The sequence below is a fragment of the Amblyomma maculatum genome, chromosome 3, assembly GCF_055883805.1.
Source record: "Amblyomma maculatum isolate TAMU_Amacu chromosome 3, ASM5588380v1, whole genome shotgun sequence".
NCBI lineage: Eukaryota > Metazoa > Arthropoda > Arachnida > Ixodida > Ixodidae > Amblyomma > Amblyomma maculatum.
Genome location: NC_139346.1, coordinates 149,551,337 through 149,576,593, shown reverse-complemented (window position 1 = coordinate 149,576,593; position 25,257 = coordinate 149,551,337). Strand labels below are relative to the sequence as shown.

General features: G+C 43.5%; 1 protein-coding gene across 1 annotated transcript in view; it reads right to left on the bottom strand.

Moving 5' to 3' along the window:
- Nucleotides 1-5,322: 5,322 nt before the first annotated feature.
- The window catches only part of LOC146196410 (uncharacterized), a 32,368-nt gene continuing 12,433 nt past the window's right edge, over nt 5,323-25,257 (bottom strand). The window contains exons 4-7 of the mRNA XM_084596991.1: nt 14,839-15,673; nt 7,784-7,908; nt 5,549-6,653; nt 5,323-5,440 (exon numbers count right to left, since the gene is read on the bottom strand). Of these exons, the coding sequence (XP_084453117.1) occupies nt 5,439-5,440; nt 5,549-6,653; nt 7,784-7,908; nt 14,839-15,673 (2,067 nt within the window). The 3' untranslated portion in view covers nt 5,323-5,438. The remainder of the gene's footprint in view (nt 5,441-5,548; nt 6,654-7,783; nt 7,909-14,838; nt 15,674-25,257) is intronic.

Below are 25,257 nucleotides of genomic sequence, written 5' to 3'. Positions count from 1 at the left end.
AGAGCTGCGACCTTCAGAAAGAGAAAGTAGAGAAGGCAAGGAATGCTGCCGCATACTGATGCGTATAGTGTCGATGTTCACACGTCGTCCTTGCTCTGACGTTTGCGTGAGGCACGGCAACACATGCTAGGAGCGTAAAGAGAGTGGTGGTGCGGAAAAAAAAAAAAAAAACTGGCCTGCTGAAATTCGATCACTACATTTCAACCGATATTATTCCGCTTTAGCGCGAGTTTTCAAATTAGATACTTGAAAAAGTGTTTTGAGAAGACAGAAAAAAAAAAAAGAAAACAGCTGAAAAACTGGTCGGCTCCCTTCGCAAGTAAAATGATTGGTTAGATGCACGTTTTAATACCAGACCCATGTAAACAATAACATCACTGGATCACTTAATAGTGCTGGCTCTTCAGTGACAATATGAGATATGGTAATTCTAGCCGCAAATCTATACACCTTTCATACACGCATGATTATGTAACACATTTTTTTTTGCCTTGTTTAATTAGGAAATAACGCGAAGTTTCTTTTTTTTTTTTTTTTGTGGAAAGTATCGGTGGTGTTACCGTTATCGTACAGAGACATCAGTGCATTCAAGGAACGGGGGTCATGCCGATGCGTCCGTAGTTTTATGTTCACGCGTCGTCCCTGCACCGATGCGTGCGTAAGGCGCGGTAACATTGGGTAACCATATATGTAGAGTTGTGTTATTGAATATTCTGGTCTACTAAATTCGATTACGACAACTCAAACGAAAATAAGCTACTGTAGCTGGAGGTTTCAAATTGGATGTTTTAAATAGTCTTGATAATCTAGGCAATAAAAAAGAAAAGAATTTGCATCTTCATCGGTTAACTTCGAGAGTGAATTATCTGTGTTAATAGAGATTTTAATGCCCAGATCTCAGAGACAAGGTTGCTCAGCCATGGCCTTAATAAGAAAATTGATTCTGGGGTCATCTTTGGTGCAGACGTCATATCTAGAATTGAGGCACAACATGGCAAACCGAAACGTATTGCACTTTTCTTTTTCACAAAACACAATGCGTATTTTGTTCTCGCTGAAATCAGGCTTACAGAACGATTTTGCCTGCATGTGTTTAATTTGTATGACAAGAAATATTGAACACGAATTAATACAAAAACTAATATTTCCGCCTCTTCATAAGCACTCTTTAAAATAAAATCTCCTGATCTATGAACATATTCAAGGAAAACAGTGATGCTCTGATAGTATGAGCCTTTTACACATTGCTGCTGTTCGAATTACACTTCCGACGCGTAGTGCATGGGACACCGAAATTGGATTAAAAAAAAATTATTTCGTCAGAAAAGGCAGAATGCAGGGTCCGTGCTAGTTAGCCATCGGTCCACGGCTGAGAACGACCTGAGTAGCCCATTCAATGACCCGGGTTTGCCAAGACACAAGGATTATCATACTTAAAATAAATGAAACCACTTCAAACGTAAATATGTAGCTTTGAACTTGTTTATGCTTACTTTTAGCCGAGAATAGATTCTAATTAGAATTATAGAAGCCGCCCCTTAACGCTTACGTGTTCATGCGTACTAAAATTACGGTCCTTACGGAAACGCTTCAGTTACCCGGCAGTTGCTAAGCTCCCATTTAGAACCAGTCATGTAGATGTTACAGAAAAAAGTAATGAACAAAATATTTTGCCAAGTCACGTGAAATGCACCTTATTGCAGTTATAAATACATACTCCTGTAGTAACTGAAGAAATATGAAGGAGCAGCCTATTATGCCTGTGTTGTTTTTCATTCCATGTTTATTCATATAATATGCCCTGCAGATAACCAACGCGCCTTTCTTCATGTGTAGTCTGGTAATTTTCATGCACTTTTGTCCACGTCTCTTAGCGGAAATACCAGAAATGACAGTGAAGGCCCTCTCGGCTGGCATTCTGTAGGATGGGGTGCTGTTTTAACCTAGCTCTCCTGGTAGAGATAGGATAACCTCCATGCATCGTTATTATTTATTATTTAAAATGATACACCTCGATTTTCTTATGCATGATTGCAGTGGCGCTGTAGCGAGCAATTGCCAACCGCGGGACACAGGGCTGCCGAAATGTTGGCTGCTCAACTTGCATGTCGGATATCCTGGTGCACGCAGCTTTTCCACAGCGCTTTAAATATGTTGAACAAATGACCCGCTTAGGGGCTAGTCTTCGCCACGAGCTGCAGGCTCTGGAAGACTTGCGGGTGTTTGGAACTTGATTTTAAGATATAAAGTAGCAAGACTATTATTGCTGGATTACAAAATATAATATGTGGTTATCAGAAGTTGCCGCCTTAAGAAACTTTCAACAAATTGAAAAATTCGGTGAAAATATTTTCGCACCGAAACAAGATAGTGCTTACAGAAGTCTTCACATGCAGGCGTCACGGTGGCCATAATTTTGAAGTAGGCTTTCACCGGGCTGATGTGTGCGACAAAGTGAATTATTCCAAGCTTTGGCACTCGTGTGACGTTTATATTCTGATGTTCCCCACAATATATGAGTGATGCAATGCTGCAGCAAATTCGCGTTTAAGCCTCAAATTACCCTGTCTGTTCCTTGCAAGTGTTGCTGCTGAAGCTTAGACCTGTGGTTCTAGCACAAATGTGTTTATGTGCATTATCGCATTGCTATATTACATTGATTTAAGGCAAATCATTTAATTTTATTGCGTGGCCGGAGATTCTGGGTGTAATTTACACTATTTTTCCGATACAATGCACGTAATGTGCAAAACTTCGAGCATCAAGAAAAAGCTTCGTCTAAGTTTTACCAGTTTCCAGCAGATGAAACCCTTTATGTGACGTGGGTTATTACCATACCTCGAAGCGATTTCGTTCCGAACGACAAGTCCGTCCGAAGCTGCACAGACTGCTGTATGCACAGACGGGAGCAAAACCGAGCATGTTCTGGCTACAATGAACAGTGGTGATGAGGAAAATTGGGCAATTTCGTCATTAATGCAAGCGTGTGCTTCAGCTGTATATGCAAAGTGTCTCAGCTAACTTAATCCAACGGCTAAAAAATCAAGCCTTTTATGTAAGCCAGAGAAACCACTTGCATAGAGGTGCTAGCCAACTTTCGTACCAGAAGCAAATTTTGTTTTGTGATTTATTATTTAGTAATTAGAATAACGTTTCTAAATTTAACAATATTGCCTTCAGACGATGGGACATGCAAAGTTGGAGAGAGCCTTCAGAAAACCCGATTCCATTTGTTTGCAATGAAGAAATCCTCTAGTGTAACTTTTTCCCGATATACAAAGAAAGCTCGCGAATTCAAAATAAATCACATGACTTGCGCATTCGCACGCCACGATTTCGCTGCGATCGATCACGGTTTGAGTGAACGAAATCAGCTGCAGTCGTTCTCCACAGCACCGTTGCAGCGGCAACCTGATTTGTCGGCGATGATTTCTTCTGCGACGTCAGCCAACCGGAGCACGTGATGGTGTAAGTTGCAGTGAGTGCGGCGGGCTCGCTGCAACCATCGCCAGCATGTCAGCCTTGCGTTCGACCTGGGCCGTCGAATCATGGCCGCAGCTAATTTTGTTCACTCAAACCACGATCGGCAGGACCACAAACATGGCGCGCAAATTTTCCGGTCACGTGTTAGTTTTTGTATTTCGCGGCTTTCTTTGGATTTGAAAAAAATATATATATATACACGTGAGGATTCATTAATCGCAAATAAGTGGAATGGGGGTTTCAGAAAGGGCTCTTTATTTTGCCAATAACATTTATTGTCTAAACGCAATAATAAGTAACTTGTTGAGCAATATTAAGTAAGTGCTTTTTCTTCAGCACACATTTTCGCAGTGTCTTGGGAGGTAATATTTTTAAGGCGCCGCAAATTGCACGTAGCCATAACATTGGAGGTGAAGGGTCGGAGCGGCACGCCGCGGTGCTGCAACAGAAGCGGACATGCCCTTAATTCTCCGCAATAGCACTGTCCTCGTCCGAATGAAACTTCCGTACTAAGCCCGTCGCGCGCGCCGATCTAGACGGTCGTGTACAATGTGGCCTTACTTTAGTCTCTCGATTATGGGTTATGGCTTAAGTGAATGAGCGCGCATTTTAAGAATTCGAGTCCTGAAAAGCTGCGCGAAGTTCAGGTGAGAAAGTTGATATGGAAGAACGAAACACTGTGAGGAATACAGACTTCGATTTTCTTTTCGACCTGTGGACAAGAAAAACTCCCGAGCTGCCATTTAATGACACCGGCACAAGTTTTAAGGAATATGGTCAGCCACAGCTACTGGCGCGAAAAAAAAAAAAGAATGAAAACGAAATAAAAGCCCAGAATACTGCTATTAATACCCGAATGATTAGAAGGACATTCTGGTAGCGAATACCTCTGCCCGATAACGTTAGGTAGATAACATCGCCAAATTAAGATAAGCTGCTTTGCAGAGCGAAAACAAGAGGCACCCTTCTTTGTGAAAAAAGCGCTACAGGGAAATCTCGAAGTGCAACTAGGAATCACTACAATGCTATCAAATCCGAATCTGGCTCTTCGCAAAGTCAGCAGTATGATTTGAAAACTAATTTCATTGCCCTATGTAAATTCTTTTTCTCCCTTTGCTCGCATCCTCAAGGTGAGGGTAGCCTACTGGGCATCGCCTAGTTAATGTCTCTGGATTTTTGTTTAATCTATTTTGGTTCTTCAGTTTCTTTCTATGCAGTACAGTAAGTGTTTCATGCTTCATTATATCTAACAGGTAGACTCTAAACTTCTGAAACTATTGATATAGGCGTTCCATCATCTGTATGTTTTGGAGAGAAAATGATTTGAATTGCTATTTTGGAATGTGTGAAAACTTTCTAAGAAAATTATTAGTGGCTTACTGTATTTTCAACGTACTACGGTATAATCAAGACATCTCTTTTTTCAAAGCTGATCAAAAAAACGACGATGAAACAAACCATTTAGATTAAGGTTTTTAGGTAATTATTGCGTTACAGGTTAAGCACAGAGCACAGCAAGATATCAGTTGGGACTCAGGAATTGGTAATGATTTATTATTCACATATCATTGTCTACTTAAAAAGCGCGCACTGCGATGATACCTACTGGATTCTTCTATACTTTGAAAATGATAATTCTTATGCATTAGATGTTTTCTTGAAAAATATGTACCACTACCTTGAGTTGTAGTTTTGCGGCTAGCGGTGGCGATTGCGGCTACTGGTTAAGGAGTTTTAGTGTTCCACTGTGCTTCTCCTTCAGATGTTAGAAGGTTGCCAGAAGTTATCAATTTTAATGGAGCTACATGTAAAAACATTACACGGTTGAAAGACCTGTTGGTTTGTACATATGAACAATTTATTTCTTTCACACTGTTGAAGGACTATCGGCAGACATCCAAAGGCCGACGCTCTCCTATCACGAGGTGTCGATATTTTCAAAACGAAGAAATAATTTCTGGAAATAAAAATAGACAACAGGTTAGAAAAAGCAGGGACAAACCCGCGGGGAATTTCTAAGCGCAGATTTCACAGCAAAGATGTTACTGTTTAATTTTGTACTCACACTTCTTGTGGATTTTGGCAGTGTAGCCAAAAGCGTCGAGGCCGTAGCCATAGTTGTGGCCGTACACTGGCAGACCCTGGGTGTATCCTAGTGCTCCGACTCCGTACCCGTAAGCTGGTAGGTGCGCCACTGTGGAAACAGGGGCATGGGCAACACTGGAAACAACGGGGGTGGTATGAACAGTGTGGTGCTCAGACACGTGGAAGGGGTCAGCCTTGGTCACTCTGGACACTCCAGTGGCCGCGTGGACGGTTGTTACAGCCGGGGTGGCGTGGACTGCGGTGACTGCTGGAGCTGCATGCAGTGCAGTGGCCACAACAGGGGCAGCCTGATAGACACCCGTTACTGCTGGTGCAACCTTGTATGCGGCCACGGCGGGCACGGCGTGAACAGCGGTGGCCAGAGGGGATGCTGCGTAGACGGGGGCGCCCTGGTAGACACGAGTCAGAGTGGGCGCATTGCGGTAAGTGGCGAACGTCGGCGCGGCCTGGTAGGTGGCGACCTTGCTCACTGCAGGTACTGCACCGACGGTGCGAACAGAGGAAGTGAAGAGAGGAGTGCTGTGGTATTGGTGGGAGGTCACTGGGGCTGAGTGGTAGGAGGCGAAGGCAGGCGTGGCGCTGAGGGTTGCGACAGCTGGAGAAGAATGATAGACGGCTGGTCCTGACTGGTAAACGCGGGTGATAGCCGGAGCCGTGCGGTAGGTGGCGTAGGAGGGCACAGACGCCAGAGCGGCGCTGACCACTGGTGCAGCATGGTAGTTTTGCACGCGGTACACGGAGGGCGCAGCGGCCGTATGGTAAGCCAGAGCTGCTGGCGCCGAAGCTAGAACCGCCTTGTAGGCTGGAACGGCGGCATGAGCGACGCGGTTGGACCCAACAGTTGGGGCAGAGTACAGTGGATAGCCTCCGTACGCGGAGCCGAGTCCATAGCTCACGCGGTAGTTGCGGTAAGGCGCACTCTCGGCCAAGGATCCGACGGCGAGAGCCAGGAGTAGGGAGACTTGTACCTGCAGTTGGGCGGCAAGAAATGATATAATGTGTGAGCACATTTTGAAGGTGGAATGGTGAACAGTGAGATCCTTAGTTTTTGGCTCAGACGGATCCTTTTCATTGTAAGGGGTATGCGTTTGTGCAAACTCTTTTTTGATGGATTCACTTTTTGATGTTTTTTACTTCTACGTGTAGGCATCCGATGCTTTGAGTCATAATGAGAACGAAGACAAGTAAGCAGCTGTGCGCATATACGTTACTCATTTCTCGAGGCGCGTCGATTACCTTTTTAAGGTAAAATACTCCAATATTAGGGTTCCACGAGGTGCGATTTTATACAGTGCTCACGTGGAAATGCAGTCTGCAAAAAGGCTGCGCTTGAGATACGCTCTTTTTAAGAAAGCAGTAGAGTTACACAGGTACTTTTATCTGGTTGTTACTGAAAACATTCACTCTTTTTTTTTTATCGCATTGTATTTAATGTTATGTTACAAAGGACGTCTTCTTTATGCCTGTATTTATGAAAACATTATTTGGACATTGTTTTCTTCTATGAGAGGACTTAATAATGCGCAGTAAATCTATGAAGCTAAAACATAGCTAATTATGTGGTTCATATGCGCTATAAAATTTACATGCGCATTTCATATTTCAGCTTTTGTGTCCCTAAAGAGCTGTATGCCTGAACGCTAGTAAGGAGTACCAAAGGGGGAATTTAGTATGTATTTTGAATGAGAAATTTGGCTTCTCTAAAGGCCGTATCCACAAGAATGACGGTTTGTTTTTGTGCAAATAACGACTTTTTTGTTTTGAACAGAGAAATAAAGCAATTTTTTCGAATTAAGTGCATTCTTTGTATTTAGCTCGCACATGCGCGTAAAAGAAAGGGTATAAATGCTATCTATGTTCCTTATTGTACAGACCGTGGGATCATAAAATTGCTGTCGGTTGCGACTTGTGAGGGACTGCAGAAATGAAATTAAGGTGCTGTACTTTTTAAAAGAGAATTTCTACTTTTAATGACATCCCTCTAAGTGTTGCACAAACAATGACGAAGGCTAAAAAAATTGGTGTCGCGCTACCAAATAAATGCCGAGAGTAGCACAAGCTACATAACCACGCCAAGACCACGATCCTATAAATTAGAAACAAATTTAGCCGCTTTTACTATATCTATTTGAACCATGAAATAAAGAACATCGCTATGAAGAATAAATATCGGAGGGATGAATTTGATACTCACTGCGGCCATGGCTGGTGCGGTTGTGCTGCTCGGATAGTACTGGAGTTTTTCGCCGGACGGCGGAGTTATATACTGGCGCTCTTTGGAGCAGAGAGGTATGGCAGTTCGCGCTGGAATTTTTCCGACTGGCAAATATTCAGCACATGTAAGTACAAAATATGAAAAAAGAGGGTCTGGAGTCCTTCAAGAAGAAACGTTTTCGCTTCATCGAAGTGTTCTGACGAAACACGCTGAAGAGTTACGGCGAGACAACGTTCTTCGCAGGACTGACGTGTTTTCCTCAATGCTTGCAAGAAAGGAAACCATGAATATAAAATAAGCGTCTGTTAGCAAGGTTCTACGAGCAGCCGCCGGATGGTTCCGGATTTAAATCACGTTCAGTTTTGCTTTTCCAAGCCGAGGCCTGTTCGTCAAATACCTCGAGTTGCGGCAAACAGAAAGGATAAAAAGAGTCACTATTCAATTAAATTGAGATGGATGGGCGCCTTCATCGGTGGAATTCACACAGTTTGTAAAAAACGGCAATTAAAAAGGGTATTCGCTTTTCGTAATTTTACCATGCGTTTCCAGTAAAGAAGAAATCAGCCTTACGTTTTCAAAGCTAGGACGCGCAGAACGTGCGAATTGATGTTTACAACCGGCAAATTAAGCCAGTTGTTCAATGCTTTCGAATCTATGGAGTCGCCTTATAACCTTGTGGTCTCCGTTTGATCTTCGCTACGGCTAAGTTTCGAGTTGCAAGGGAAATCTTATACTTTGTCGCTTGGTGACGGCGGTAAAAATTTGTTCGAACTGGAAGCAATTTTTATTGGCAATCACCTACGGAATTTATCTAAGTCGCTCCGTAATTAAGTGGCTGGAAGGTAAACATTTCGAGCCAAACAGTAGTCATTATTTCAGCAAATTTTATAGTTTCTCCAGTTACAATGAGCTGCAAAAGAAGTGGCGTGAATTATACGGTTTGGCAATACCAACATAAAACTGGACATGCGGGTTTATGAAGTTTTTACGTTCAGTCACGTTTGTGGCCTTGAACTATATATATTGTAGGTAATTGCAGCCGTGTTTCATTTCTCCCAAGCTATGAATTCTTATTCTGGAGTGCATAATTTCAGTTCAGTCGAGATGGGACTTGAGTGTTTCCTTTCAGCGATATACGCACTGAAAATCAGATGATATTATGAAGTTTATTTTGCTGCCAGTAAGTTTATTACTTGGAAAGAAGGCAAAGTATGAATATTTTGTACCCTTAATAGGAGAAATCAAGCAGACGTGATAAGCTGTGCTGTTGTGGGAGCCACAGAGCGTAGGTGAGGTACCGGAGGTGTATTTAACAAATTAATTCTTTATTTCAGGGGTACTTTAAAACAGAAGCTGAGAAGAAAGGTAGCATGATTCTGAAATAAAGCTGAAAATTTAATATCCATAGCCCTGGTTCTATTGCATGGACAGGAGAAATGCGTTGACGCGAGTGCATTGTTTTACTCCAGAATATATTGAGATTTCAGCAATGTGCACCAAAGTGGATATCTGAAAAACAGTGTATGCAGAAAAGAAAGCAAGAACAGGAGATTTTATTCTTGAAATTATTTACCTGTAAGGCTATCTCCCACTGCAATAAACATGTATTCCTATCATGCAAGTGTCACTGAACTAAAACAAAACGCTCACCTTACTAACTTAGCACACAGACGCAAAATTCCTAGACTTAGCCTTTTTTCACAAGTTTTGCCATCACCCCCTGCTCAAGTCTCTCATCAGCCCCGGCCATCATACATCCAGCCGCATGCACCATGAAAAGACCGTTTACCCTCCGCCTGCCCGGACATCTGCGCATCTGTAATCTATTTTTGTTCGCACCCCACGAGACTGGAATGACTTGTCAAACACCGTCGCATTGCATTCCGACCCATCAACATTCAGATCATTCATCGAATGATTCATTTACTCATCAGCCACTCCCTCATGCAATACCTCTTAAATGGGGCCTTTGAGGTATCAATAAGTAATATATTCCGTAATATTGACCAATAATTGGGCTAGCATATACAGCTTGGAATAGCATGATGTCTGGTATATCTTGCCTTTCTTTTTTTTCGAAATGTGTGGTTACGGTTCAATTTTAGGAATGTGCCATGCAGGAATGTGCACTTCTTTGACAGTATTATTTTTGACTTTAGCAGCCACTCTGTAGCTTCATGGGTTTTAGCCATTAACAATTGGCTTCATTCGCATCAGCTATTCAAGCTGTGAATAAGAAAGCAGTTTAAACTGAAGCTTCTATGTTCGTGATCAATCCCACACTGACGTTATTCAATCAGGCTTGAAAAGCCGAGTACTAAGATGGGGGATAGCGTACACACCTTTCAGAATAACTATGTGAACCCGGCCATCAGTGGAAGTAATAACCACCACCCTCCATGCCTAGGCGGGTGCGCCGTGGGGATGTTTTAACTCGAAGTTGCGACAAAACTTAAAGACGTTTTCAAATGTAAGCTGCGTAATGCGAACGAGAACTGTCATTCGGTAACCCTATTATTGTGTTTGCGTTATATGTAGGGGTGGGGGGAGTTTTCACTAATGAATCGATTATCTCCCCCGCCGCCCTCCATTCGACTCATTGAACGAGCAAAATATTGCGAGCAGAAATTCTTGCAACGACATTATTATTACCTGAAATGTTTGAATATTTCGACAATGATTGGTGCGCAGTTCGAGTAGGGAATGCCGTTTTTTTCATTGATGGCTGTCCGAAAAACAGAGTACACTACTGCGCCTCGTAGCATGCGACCATATTTGTTTTTAAAGTTCAGAACTGCGACGAGGTGCATTCGTGTGACCATATGGTACTCAATATGTTACTATACTATTGATACTTTTAGATACGTGATTTATGTGATAAATGTGATATATATGTGATATATATGTGATATATGTGATATGGGATACTACTACTATGTGATACTCAATATGTGACCACGTTATACGTGACAGAGCTACATTCAGAGAGGTGTGGAGCTAGTGTGCTTGCCATCGTCAAATGGTAATATCTTACGCGCATTATGAGACATTCACACATGTAACGTAATAATTGCATGGTTGGCCCTCGCCGGCAGAAGTTGATGTTGCGTCTTTGGAAAGGCGCAGCCGTGACTTCAGAGGTTATTGTGCCACCATCAACGCCTCGCTGTTTCCATAGAATATTCCCTTTTCACATATATTAGCAAAAGTAACGAATATTTACATTAATATTCGCGGGTTTTTTTCTCTTTATATGACTCGCATTTAGTCCGATTTTAAGGCTGAAGCTTTGATGCCCTATCAACAACGAGCCGCTGTGGCTGCGGCGGTGTCCACGGAAAGTGGTCCCGAGAACTTCAAGTGATGTCATCGCGAAAGTCACGTTGTAGTAGCGTGTTGTGTTGGGGTAACATCCCAAAGCGGCTCTGGGACTTACGACCGCCTGATTCTATCCACTGTGCACTGACATCACGCAGCTCACGGGCGACTTGGTTTTCGCCTCCATAGAAAAGCGGTCATAGCGAAGAGGATTTGATATCGCATCCTTGGGATCAAGAGTCGAGCGCTGTACCCACTGAGTTGCAGCGTGGGGAGGAATGGCCCTTCGAATATTGAATGTGCATGTGTATAGGAAACCAAAGGCTAAGACGTTGGATTGCGTCAAGGGGTTGATAATTCTAGAATAATTTTAAGATTATAATTCGCTAAGGGTGGACTACGTTATTTATGTTGTTATATGAAGTAGATCGATTTCAAAGCGGTGGTTTAAGAGTTCTTTACGTGTCTATAGGCAAGATTGCAGAATAATATTGACAAATGCTGGTAGATTGCGGTGGATTAAAGGTGAATTACATCGAATAAGATTGCAGGAGGGCAGATTACTGTGAAATAAGTAGTACTATGATATATTAGTTTGTATTAAGGGAGACCAATGGATTACCTTGATTTAATCTCTTTAGGGCAGAGTACCGTGCACTGCGAGAATAAAAGGTGGGGTCTGATGAATATGGGTAGATGAATAGTGAATTACTTTGGACTAAGATGAATTAAGGTAGATGTGGATGAATAACGTGAATTCGGTTGAATTGCATTACATTAAGGTGCAATTGTGTGCGAAATAGGTTAGAATAATAAGAATTATGTTGGATAAGAATAGATTAAGGATGGACTATTGTGTATGAGGTAGTGGACAACAAAGTAGTCAGTGCTGTGACCTTGAAAGCAAATAAGCAAGTGCCTTTCGTCAGTTTATCTGACAACGCTATTTGTAATAAATTTGACGTCGAAATTCATCTGTTTACTGTCATTTGGTTTAAAAACGTGCCATTTGCCCCGTCATATCCAAAAGCCTGATAGAAAAAAATGATAGTCTGCCATAAAATTTCATGACTGGCTACCAGAACTGACGTTACCAGATGGCCAATGTTTCTGTTCGCTGTCGCTAGACAAGAATTGACGCCACTGAACAGATGTACTTCTGTACAGTGACATCAACATACCGAGAGTGACAAATAATTCTATGTGTTTTGCCGTATATTCGAACTGTTCATGTCGCTACTGATTGACACATTTGTGGAAAACTCCAACCACCAGCTAGACTATCTGAAGAGCTGTCTCGATGTGTGCACAAAAAAGTGCAGGAGTGCAAAAAAAAAAACACACACGCACACAAGGAGCAATGACGCTAAGGTGGATGCAAATGCATCAACAGTTTCTAATGCTGTCGTATCAATCTCTACGTATATGTTTTTCTCGCCTTTGCAGCTTCGTGGTAATTTTGTCGATATTTAATGCTATGCAACACTACTAAACATAGGGCTTGGTCTGGCGTAGGCGAAACTAAAGAATATGCTTTGTAGTGGTTTTTAATACGCAGGTGCTGCAGCGAACCGGATGACAACGCCTGAGAACAGCGTTCCTAGCCTTTAGAGAAACTGATCAACTACATACGAAGCTGCGTGGAGGTTCGTTTTCAGGACGCGTGTTAATGACCTGCAAGAGCTTATTTAGCAATTTGGAAAATAATTTGAACACATTAAAATCCCATCAAAGCGGAGCAAATTCTTGTCTGAATAGTGTAAAGGGTTTTGTATTGTCGACATGGTAGGGTTTAGTGGCAGCTGGACGAAATTATGCCTCAACTGCGAATCAAAGTTTGGACTTTGGTTTGTGGTTCGAGCAACGTTTGTTTTTATGACAGCGCTCTTCAACGTCGAAGTAGCTCGCGTTTAGAAAAGCAAGTGCAAAACCTTCCGTTGCTGCGAGCCGGAAGGAGGCTGTTTTGATTCGAACCCTTTGCATGGCCGGATTAACAATCTTGCAAAACCTCACCGGTAGCTAGGCCCTTGCAAAATATAGGATAGCTATAAATATGCCGCGCACGTCTATCAGTTCCCACTGGCCGGACTCTAGTCTGTCGAGTTGTAAGCGTGCAGGTAACTCGTAACTCGCAGGTTACTTCTACACAATGGCCACCATACTGAAACAAATACCACCGCCTGTCAAACTGCATTTAATGTCGACAGTATTTTGTGCGTGAAATTCTTGTCTGTTTTTGCAGTTTCGCGATTATTGCCCTCAAGGCGCATACAGCAGCGTAATTTCTAGGAGGCAACGCGAGGAATCGATAAATTAAAATATTCCACTTCCCAACGACGCTCACAGCGAGGCACTATTGTGATGCAATTGATGCAATGTGTTCATGTGGAAGCATGAAAAAAAAAAATGCCCAAGAATACAAAAAATGTCGGAGGAAGTTTATAATGTATGCAGTGCTCGTGATTATACATGATGCAAGTGGCTTCAGTTGGTTCTCGTTTGTGTTTATTTGTAGTATGTTAATAAGAGATGGATAAAATATAACTCAGTTGCAACCGATTGCTGTTCTGCAATGGTTCAGTGGCGCTTTATTACAGGAATCTAGGTGCTGAAATCAGTTGTATTTAATATTAGTTAACAGTGTATGTAATCGAATATTCGATTCCGGTAATGTGTCAAGACAGGGGGCTAGCGCGACAATAGATGCGAGACGCAATGTTTTAAAATATATTACGGCAACCTTGTCTCTAGGATGTGGACTATTGCTCACCGCCTCTGTGCCTATAGAGCTCACTCTGCCGTAAAAGTAGCAATCTGGTTCAAGCGTCATTGCGTAACACAATATTATGAGTACTGTGCATTAATATTTCAGTGAGTAATTTGTGTTTCGTGTATGAACTTTGGTGATTTCTATCTTCGGAAAATATTTTTGATAATTGCGTCAATAGATGCGGAAAACATATAATCCAATTCATTACTTTAGATTGCTTACACTCTGACTGCATTAAACTATAGCCGTGTATTTCTTGTGTTGTACGGTATAAAAAATATTGCAGAAGCCCATTATATACATTTGAGGTACGTTATCCACTCTTGATTGGAGGAAACAAAGAATGTTTTCCTAAAATGTTGCTCAATTTATTTGTGATCTTCCAGTAGAAGATGAGAGTGGCGTCAGCATTACTTGATACTGCGATTCCAGTAAGAAATAGTTATGGGCATGGCGCCAGTACTTGGACGGGTTCTAACATTCTTGGCATTAAATGCGGCCATATGAAATGTGCGGAGTACCGCTTAGCCATAGATATTTACTGCATGAAAGAAGACTTGTAGCTTATATATAATGATGTGGTTACCACTGAAAATTGAGATTACATGAATCAGTAAGATCTAGTCGTTTCATACCTTGTTTGCTTCCTTAAGATGCCATTTAAAGCTGCCCAAAACTGGAAATTACGGCATGGACGAGCAAAAGATGCATCGTTGAAACAAAGTTGATCTGTATGTATAAACAATTTATTTCATTGTGTTAAACGAGATTAGGAGATTACCTAAATGCCGATGATCATTTCTTCACGACGCCCTATATCCATAATAAAGGATATTTCCTGGTTGAGGAAAGAAAATCAAATTACAATTAGTTGTGACAAACGCTGGTTGGTATTTAAGAGCAGAAAAGGCAGCAAAGTTCAAAGGCAGTTTCATTATGTACTCACATTTCTTCTTGTGGGTCTTGGCAATGAAGCCGAAAGCATCGAGGCCGTAGTCGTAGTTGTGGCCGTACACTGGAACACCCTGGGTGAATTCCAGTTCTCCGTCCCCAAATTCGTAGTTTGGTAGGTGAGCCACAGTCGAAACAGGGTCGTGAGAAGAACTCGACACTACAGGGGCGGTGCGCACTGCGTGATGGTCCAACACGTGGAAGGGATCAATCTTGGTCACTCTGGACACTCCAGTGGCCGCGTGGACGGTGGTTACTGAAGGTGCGGTGTGGACGGCGGTTACTGCTGGTGCAGCGTGCACAGCACTAAGAGTGGCTGCTGATTCAGGGGCATGATAGAAGCCTGTGACGGCAGACGCATCCTTGTACGTGGCAATGGTAGGTATGGTATGAACAGCAGGCGGAACGCCTGTAGTAGCGCTTAGGACTGGAGTTCCCTGGTTAGTTCCGGTAATGACGGGAGCAGTGCGGTAAGTGGATATAGCTGGAGTGGCATAATTGGCGGTGAGTTTAGTGACACCTGTCACGGCTGGAACAGGGTGAACAGCGGTGACCTCGGCTGAGGATGCTTCGACGACAGGGGTGCTCTGATAGACTGCAGTGAGAGCGGGCTCAATGTGGTCACTGAAGAATTCCGGTGAGGCCTGATAGGTGGTCAGCTTGCTTACGGCGGGAAGAGCTGCGATGGTGCGTACGAAGTCGGGGGTGGATGCGAGCGCAGCGGAGGGCAGCGATGAAGGCTCGAGTCCATATTTGGCGCGATAGTTGGCGTAAGGGACGTAGCCGGCAAATGAGCTGACGGCCGCAGTCAGGAGTAGAGAGGCTCGAACCTGCAGCGGGATAGTAAGGGTAGAGGTTTGAAGGAGGTGAACACATGTGAAAGGCGAAGTCTTAAGCAATGAAAAATGTTACGTAGGCACTGGTTGTGGTCCTTGCTAGCAATGGCGTTGAGAAAATAAGCGGAACTGCTAATGAGATTTCTTTCTTTTCTTTCTTTTCTTTTCTTTGGATGTCATTTTTTGCTTAGTGACATTTCATAAGTGGTGGGCAGAGCGAGAAAAAGAAAGATCAGTCAGCAAACACATCATTCGTGTCTCCTGTGTCGCCTTTCTCTGCGAGTGATCTACTTACGCTAAAAAGCAATCATATTGCAGCTCGCGAGTTTTGGTCAGGTTTTCGATAGCACTTGCAGCAGAATGGGGTCCGTAAAACGAGCTGCGCCCTGCCAGAGGCAATTTGACATTTGGTAATGCGAATTTTGATTGCATCTCCATAAGTATTAGAATTTTTTTGTCTATGCTACGGTAAATGCCGTAAACAATTTTGTGAGACAAAATGTATATACTGTGAAGAAGAAGATGGACATGGATATGGAAGATGGATAAATACCAGCTTAAGCGCTATACTTGAGGTAACAAAAAAATTTACTTTCAGCTGATGCTCCATTCCCAGTTTCAGATTTTACAGAGGGATTCTGTGATCTGTGTAGTGGCCGATGTTTATTAGGAACCGGACCAACGCTTGGTTCTGAATGACGAGGTTTGTTCATGCGTTTTAGTGAGGTAGGATAGGTAGATAAGAAATTTGGTACTGGTTCATCGCGAAAAGAAGAGAACGAGAAAAGACGAAAGTCTCCTTCCTTTTTAGCATCATCTGTTTTCGCGCGGTACCTTCCACAGTGAAGTTGAGTGAAGTCTTCGCCGGACTGGAGTGCGGTCTCATACATAAATAAAAATTGTAAATTGGTATATTAGAGAGGAAAGTTGCAGTAGTGGTTACACTTCTCGGTGGACACCTGTAACATAGCGTAAAGGAGGGAAGCAAGATGGTAGTGAAAGAAGAATGAGGTAAAGAGGTGCTATAGTTGACTAGTATAATTCCGATCACCTGGGGATCTTCAAAGTGCACTGACATCACACAGCACACTGACACTTTTTCGCTGGACCTCCATCGAAATGCGGTCTCTGTCATCGGGTTCGAACAAGGGAGCTTCAGTTCAGTATCCAAGCGTCTTTTCTACTGAGCCACCGCGGAGGGTAGGAAACCCCACACCACGTTGACCTTGTCTCGGGCGGCTCATGAGCCCGCTTCTATTCTGAAGCTCCATATTTTCCCACTACCTATTTTACGTATCAGACGATGCAAACTGAGCGGGATACTTCTTTCCTGACACCGCCGTACTCTCTTCTTCCACTTTCTGCCTGACGCTTCCGCCCTTCCGCCCTCTGCCACTGCTCTCCTTTCTCTCCAGCCGCACCCCCATCCAATGCCTTTCATTCTTACTGTCGTGTTGCGCGATCCCGCTGTTCTCGCCATAAGCTGCCGCTTTTACGGAAATTACTCTTCTATTTCTCGATTCACGCCTTGTGGTCGCGCGCACTCGCATACATTAGCCATAATCTCCTTTGCCATGTTAAAATAGTACGAGTCCTTTTCGCGTAATCGGGAGATTCCGATTGGTCAAATCTCCGTTCTCGCCATACTCTCAAGTCACTAAGCGACGTACCCGATGGCTGTTTTGCTCTCTCCCTCTCACCACCATCTTCGTCCTTCTGTATTCCTACTTCGCCCGCCACCTGGTACGTATGCAAGGTGGGAGGCAGGTAGTGGCACTTCGGTCTGGTACCCAGCGGAACTTCATCTTCTCCTTTAAGTGTACTCAGAGGTTTGCTTTGACTCTAGGTGGAGGACGTCATAGCTTTAAGCGGTTTCAAATGATCTCAACGCTGCCATTCATCAGACTGATCGAGACCTCTGTGCTATGCGTGACCATGGCGGATTGCGGGAGACCAGGCAGAACCTTGCGCCTCAGGATGGCGAGCGCCAACTTTTGGCTACTCCATGAGCGGTTACCGGTTACGCCAGATCTGCTCAAGCTGGGAATGAGCGCCTAAGATGTGAGCTGTAGAACAAAGTACATTAGGAAGATTTAGCATAGCTAAAGCAATGGCCGAGCAAAAGCGGTGCGCCGTACAAGTTGAACAATGCGCTTAACATGCTATCAATTACGGTCAGCCTCTGGCCTCACAGCTCGTTGTTCTGCCTCTGCCAAGGGATCACCCACCTCTCATCACGGCCTCGTTTCCTCGCCTCACTTAGGCGAATGAAGCGCCGCAGCTTTGCTGCACACTGTGCTGCTTCATATACAACTGATATGCATAGCGTCTTTATGTGAATCGTTGCAATGCGAAGCGTTGAAACCCGAGACACAGAAATTGACTTCTGCATTTGTGTTGAAGGAGGCAATAAGGAAAGAAACATATTTGTCGTTTTATTATAGCGTTAGCCTTAAAAGAAAAACGAGGAAATGTTCTGAAGCCACAGGCAAAACAAAATATGCAAAAAATGTTTATAGGCTTGGAACATATTTTATCTCAGAAGTAGTGTACTTTCTAGTGGTGAAATGTTTTACATTTAATTTCTACGGGTATGCCATGGGGCTCAGTAAATATGTCATGACTGCAGAAACTTGAAATCCACCAAATACTCAGTCGTAGAAGACTTTTTATTGCGCGCCCGAAAGATTTGCAATAACCTTTGGGATAGCTTTAAAAAAAAAAAAAAAACGGAAAATGAGGAGAAGGTTGCGCTGGTGTTTTATAAAATAACGAAATAAAGAATAAAGATGACTTGCACCACTGAGATGCAGTGCCAATTGTAGAAGTTCTTGTAACAAAGTACTGTTGTCCCCTAAGTTAATGCAAATCTGCCGACCCAAACCCCTATCAATGCAAACATAATTGGAAACACTTTATCATGGTGGCCATTTGGGCTAGTTGGTGTGAATTTAACATATTGAACCAACGAAAGACACAGAAACACAAGAAAAGAAGTACACGGGACCGCGCTGTGCCGTGTACTTGTTTTTCTTGTAAATTGACTGAAGATAAAGCGCACGGGAAGACACACACAAGAGAAGAAGACACAGGACACGCGCTCACATCTGGTTTATTGCAGCAATAACAGCAAATATATGCTGAAAAGGGGTCTTCTTCTCTTGTTTGTGTCTTCTTCTCTTGTGTGTGTCTTCCCGTGCGCTTTATCTTCAGTCAATTTACAATGCACCATCTAGCCCAACTTCAAGTTTTGTTTTTCTTGTGCTTCTGTGATTTTCGCTGGTGCAATGTGCTAACTGTAGAGGGTGTGTTAAACAAAGCAGCAGATCTGGAATCCTTTTTTTCTGGAACATTCACCCGAAATTGTTACAATTAGTTAAAAGGACTGTCTTGAAGCCGCAGGCAACACAAAATATGATAATAAATATTTAAGGTCCTGGAAATTATTTTTAGCTCAGAAATGGTGTACTTAATAGTGGTGAATTTTGTTATAACGTTCTTTTTTTAGGAGTGTGTCGTGCGGCTCAGTAAATATTTAATGAATGCAGAAACTTGAAATCCACCAAATACTCAGTAATAATAGTACTATTCCTCCAGGTTACTCAGTATTACTGAAGGCTAGGTGCTTACTTGGTGGAGGTGTCGCTATTTTAACTAAAACACATAAGCAGATGTCTCTATTACCTACCGCCAGTGACATAGAAGTACTCTGCTTCAAAATTGAAATCGAACAGGGTTGTATATAAAATAATCGAGCAAATGCTGATTTCGAAACAGTGAACAATTTACACACACACACACACACACACACACACACACACACACACACACACACACACACACACACACACACACACACACACACACACACACACACACACACACACACACACACACACACACACACACACACACACACACACACACACACACACACACACACACACACACACACACACACACACACACACACACACACACACACACACACACACACACACACACACACACACACACACACACACACACACACACACACACACACACACACACACACACACACACGCACGCACGCACGCACGCACGCACGCACGCACGCACGCACGCACGCACACACGCACACACGCACACACGCACACACACACACACACACACACACACACACACACACACACACACACACACACACACACACACACACACACACACACACACACACACACTAAGACACTAACACACACGCACGCACACGCACAGTGCAACTTAGGTGGCTGAAAAAATTGTCTGCACCGGAGATTTAAATTTGCCTGGTTTAAATTGGTCTGCTCTCAAAAGCATCTGTGCAATGGGTATTGCTTGATACACCGCTTCTTGATATCACGCGTGATTTTCGTTGAATGCAAATTATTCAAACGCCATACGTATCCCTGCGACCAGACTGCATGTTAGACTTGACGTTTGTCAGTGATAACCTCAATTCAGAATTAGTTCCATGTGACCTCTTAGAAGCTTTGTGGGACTACAATGCCAAATTTTGCTTTTTACAGCTATCCTTAGAAAACTGAGTGAACAGTTAAGTGTCATGCGTCCGTGACAATCATATACCGAATTCGTTAAATAATTATTTGTCGGGCCGTTTTTATTATGTATCTATATTTGGCCGTCTTCAGGGCTCCCTCAAGGTACAGCTGTAGCTTCAATTCGCATCTTCAGTTCAGTTCAGTCGTTCAGTCATGTCCGACTCTTAGTGACCCTATAGACCATGTCACGCCACGCTTTCCGGTCTCTCACTATCTTCCCAACATCACATAACTTCATCTGCAGCGCCTCAGGGATGCCATCTAACCATCGCGTTCGCTGTCTACCCCTTCTCCGGCGACCCTCGACCTTTCCCAACATCAAATCTTTCTCCAGCGTCCCCTCTCTTCTCATCAGATGACCAAAGTATCTGAGCTTTAACTTTAGAATTTGACCCTCTAATGAGCAGTCAGGGTTTACGGTCGACAATATCGACTGATCTGATCTTCTGGCAGTCCAAGGCACTCTCAAGAGTCTCCGCCAGCACCACAATTCAAACGCGTCTATTCTTCGGCGGTCAGCCTTCTTCACAGTCCAACTCTCGCATCCATACAACACAACTGGAGAGACCATAGTACGAGTTATACGGATCTTGGTTGACAGACTAATGTCTCTGCTCTTTACTAGGCGGTCAAGGCTAACCATGGCTCTCTTTCCCAAAAGCAGGCGTCTCCTAAGTTCATGGCTGCAGTCTCCTTCCGGGGTAATCTTGGAGCCCAACAAGAGAAAATCTGTCACAGCTTCCACTTGTCCCTTGATGCTCCAAGACTTGATAGGCCAAGACGCCATGATCTTTGTCTTTTTAATGTTCAGTTTAAGCCCAAACTTCTCACTCTCTTCTTGTACGCGCATCAGAAGTCCCTTGAGTTCCACTTCACTTTCTGCCATTAAAGTGGTATCATCCGCATACCTAAGGTTGTTGATACGTTTTTCAGCAATCTTCACTCCAGCTGAAGACTCCTCCAGACCGGCCTTCGTCATGATGCACTGGGCATATAGGTTACATAGGCAGGGATACACTATGCAGCCTTGCCTCACTCCTTTCTCAATCGGAAACCAATCAGTAAGACCATGCCCAGTTCTGACTGTGGCCTCTTGCCCTTCATACAGGTTCCTGAGGAGACAGATGAGGTGAATTGGAACTTCCATCTCTTGGAGAGCTTGCCACAATCTATTGTGATCTACGCAGTCAAACGCTTTCGCATAATCAATAAAGCAGAAGTAGATGGGTTTCTGGAACTCTCTTGCTTTTTCCATGATCCAGCGAAGGTTGGCAATTTGGTCTCTAGTTCCCCTGCCCTTGCGAAACCCAGCTTGCACGTCTGGAAGCTCCCGATCCACATACTGCTGCAGTCTACCTTGGAGGATTTTCAACATCACCTTGCTAGCATGCGAAATAAGCGCTATCGTGCGGTAGTTGGAACAATCTTTGGCACTGCCTTTCTTTGGAATGGGGATGTAAATCGACCTCCTCCAATCCTGTGGCCACTGCAGGGTTGTCCAAATATTCTGACATAATGTATGCAGTATGTTAACAGCGTCATGATTGAGGTTTTTGGAAGCAACTCAGCTGGAATACCATCAATTCCGCTAGCTTTGTTCTTAGCAAGGCTGGCTAAGGCCCATTCAACTTCACTCTTCAGGATGCCCGGCTCGAGATCAGTAATCACAACCGTCTTATGTTGGGTTTGCCCATCCGGGCCCTTCTTGTACAGTTCTTCTGTTTACTCCTGCCACCTCTTTTTTATCTCTGAGGCTTCAGTGAGGCCCTTGCCTCGTTTTTCCTTTATCACGCCCAGCTTAGCACAGAAGCTTCTTTTGATATCTTTGATTGTCTTGTACAGAGCTCTTGTGTTCCTTAATTGGCTGTTGTCCTCAACTGCTTGCAATTCGCCTCTTACTTTTCATTACTGATCTCGCACATAATGTCGACGCTTCTCTCTGTATGGTCCGTATGTTTGCAGATGACTGCGTCAGGTATAATGTAATCAATGGCGCCAATGATCAACATCCTCTGAACAATGTTGTTGCGCAGATATTAGCTTCTTGCGAGACATTGTAGATGGTAACCCACGTCAATAAAACAGTTTATATGTCTACAACAATGCAAAAACAGGCTTTCTCTTTTCATCACCATCTTGATAAGTCCAAAGGTAACTAAATTTAAATATCCTGCTATACTTATCACCAAGACCTGAAATAGGAGAAACATGTCTCTAATGTTACCGGCAAAGCGCAGTCGGCCTTTTATTACTTGAAACGTACATATATTAAAGGCGCCTCACCTGACGCAAAATATCTTGCGTAGCTCACTAGTCCGACCGGTATTCAAGTATGGCTTTGTATGTTGGCTTTCATATACTGAGCCAAGCATAATTTTTAAAGCATTCAGCGCAAAGTAGTCAGATTTATTTTCAACAAATACAATTGGTACGCTTCATTGTGAGGGCTCCTGCAATTGGCTGTATTACCCACAACTAGCAAGCGGGTCAAATATTTCTGTTCAAAATATTTTACCACCTCTTATAATTTGGTCAAAATTAACATCAGAAAGTACCTGTCTCTTTTAAGCAAGAGTGCCACCATGCACCAGCGTATCAAAAAAAAGAAAGGCATGCATATTTCACATAGACATACTTGGTTCTTCATTTTGTCCATATGTAATTAGCGATTAGAACTCTTTGTGCCAAGAATAATGGATTCCCCATCTATCACCACTTTTTTTCAGAAACCTTACCCCGTTTTTATTTCAAACAAAACATTAAAGTATCGTAAGAAGTGCTTATGAACATTTCGAATAGCTCAATGCCTCTTCTTTTTTTTTTTTAAGTTTTGGCAAAGTGGTTTTGTTTTTTACTTCTCTCACATGAACATGCATTTCTGAAGTGTAACCGATTAAGCTCGCAGTTTGTCTCTGTTAAGTCAGAGTGCCTGTAAGAGTGTTGCGTCATGGTGAATAATAGAGAACTTTCTCTACTACTTTTTAAACCGCAGGTATTATGCTCTCGTTGTTAGCTTGAGGGGCGTTGTCTACACCGTCGGCGTAACCGGTTGACATAGCATGGCTTTCTGGGCCACCCTGTTAAAGTTGGCAGTGGACTACCTGAACAGAAAGATCCTGTTCCGCCTCCTGCAACCCGCCGTGATCATCCGAAATGTACACGTTTTCGACATTAAGGTGAATGGCAATGTTGGAATCCCACACAAGCCTCGACGATAGTGCGTCCTACACTTAAAGGCGAAGCTTAAGGGAACCCGGGCTAGGGTTCCCCGTCTGGACACCCCATTTCAAATGGTAAAGGGTAACTCGCGGAACAAGATTCTTCATGACCTGGGGCAAGCTTCCATGATCGCATGAAATACTGACATCTCGGTGAATTAAGTAAACTGTAGCATATAAGGATCCTGGGAACGCCTTTGTCGCGTCCTAAACTTGAAAGCCGAGCTCAAGTGCCCCTCAGATGTGTGGCATGTTCAGAAAATTATCCTATGCAGTAACGCAATAAAGGAGGAAGAAACATTTGTAGTCGACACTGAGGCTCCGCCTTTAAGGTTGCAATGCGATGCTGTTGGCTATCAACATAACTCCCCGTTTTAACCAAGCCGTATGAACGTGCCTACGTTGCCTAAGAGTAACGTCAATGCGAATGTCATCGCCGGCTGATTCTGACACCATCCTCCCATATGAAAGGAAAGGCCCGAGTTGGCAGTTCCCGCCAAACGTGACGTCAGGCAATGGTGCGCCCAATTAGTGCGGGGCCATATCAGCTACCAGCTACCACCTAACAGTGCCATGCTAGTGTTTCTTTGCTCACTACGCCAACGCCGGCGCCGAGGTCGGATTTCCGGTGAACGGAGCCTTTAATGCTATCGCGGTAAAAACAGGAACGAGTGGATTCTAACTACCTCATCTTCATTCAAAAGAGCAGCGTTAATACATTGCGCCAAAGGACCCACCGGGATGGAGCAGGGGCTACGGCTCTCGACTACTGTGCCCAAGTACGCGGGATCGAACGGCCGCTTTTTATTGGAAAGAACGACGTATAGAAGTAGCGCCTTTAAATACGTTGTATTCCATTTTCTTAATTTGTTTTTTTTTTTGATCAGTCCCTTGGATGTTGCTGCGGAATTGGAATGTTTAGAAACAGAGCCAGAATTAGTCTTCGAAAGATTTATCCGATTGGCCGCTGGGTGAAGGTGCTGAACCGTAATCACTGTGAAATGTGGAACTGCACAGTTGACAGAACGTATGCATGCTTCTCGCACATTCCGCTGATGGGAAAGGCGCCAGGGTTTCTGCGACGTAAATATATGCGCTCAAGCATATAATTACCGAGGCCAGTATTCTGTGTTTGCGTCGATATTGAAGGGTCGCTGTCTCACGTGACATCGAGTCATCTGATTGTTGGAAACACCCGAACATGATGTTGCCACCTCTTCCAGTTCCGTAGTGGTAACATCATGTTCCAGCATTTCTCAGCAACTCAGAATACGGGCCTGAGTATCATAATTGTCGGTTAGTTTTTAGTCCGCAGAATATCTGCGCAAATTCGCTGCTATTTATTAAAAGCGTCCGATCGTCAGAAATATGACAAGACAACTGCTGAAAATGCTAGAACCGTTTCAAACTGCGTTTCAACGATTTGGAAATTACTTAGATTTAGAAGAATTCACTTTTGCGTCTATTTTAGTGTTAAACAAAAATACACTGCATTAAGAACAATAAAGATTGAAGGGTTGCCTTATACTTACAGCGATCATTTTTGTTGTGGCTGTGCTTTGCGCTAAATTCCGGTGCGCCTCGTCTGCCGTCGTAGGCTTATATACTGACGATGTTTCGAGTATAGAGGACCTGCAGTTCGCTCTGTAATATTTCCCATTTGCAAACATCGAAGCGCAAAAACAGCAACGATGGGATTAATCTGGCACGGCAGAAGTATTTACGCTTCACCGAATTGCGCTGGCGTGACCCAATAACAAGGCTTTGACGCGGAAGGGTT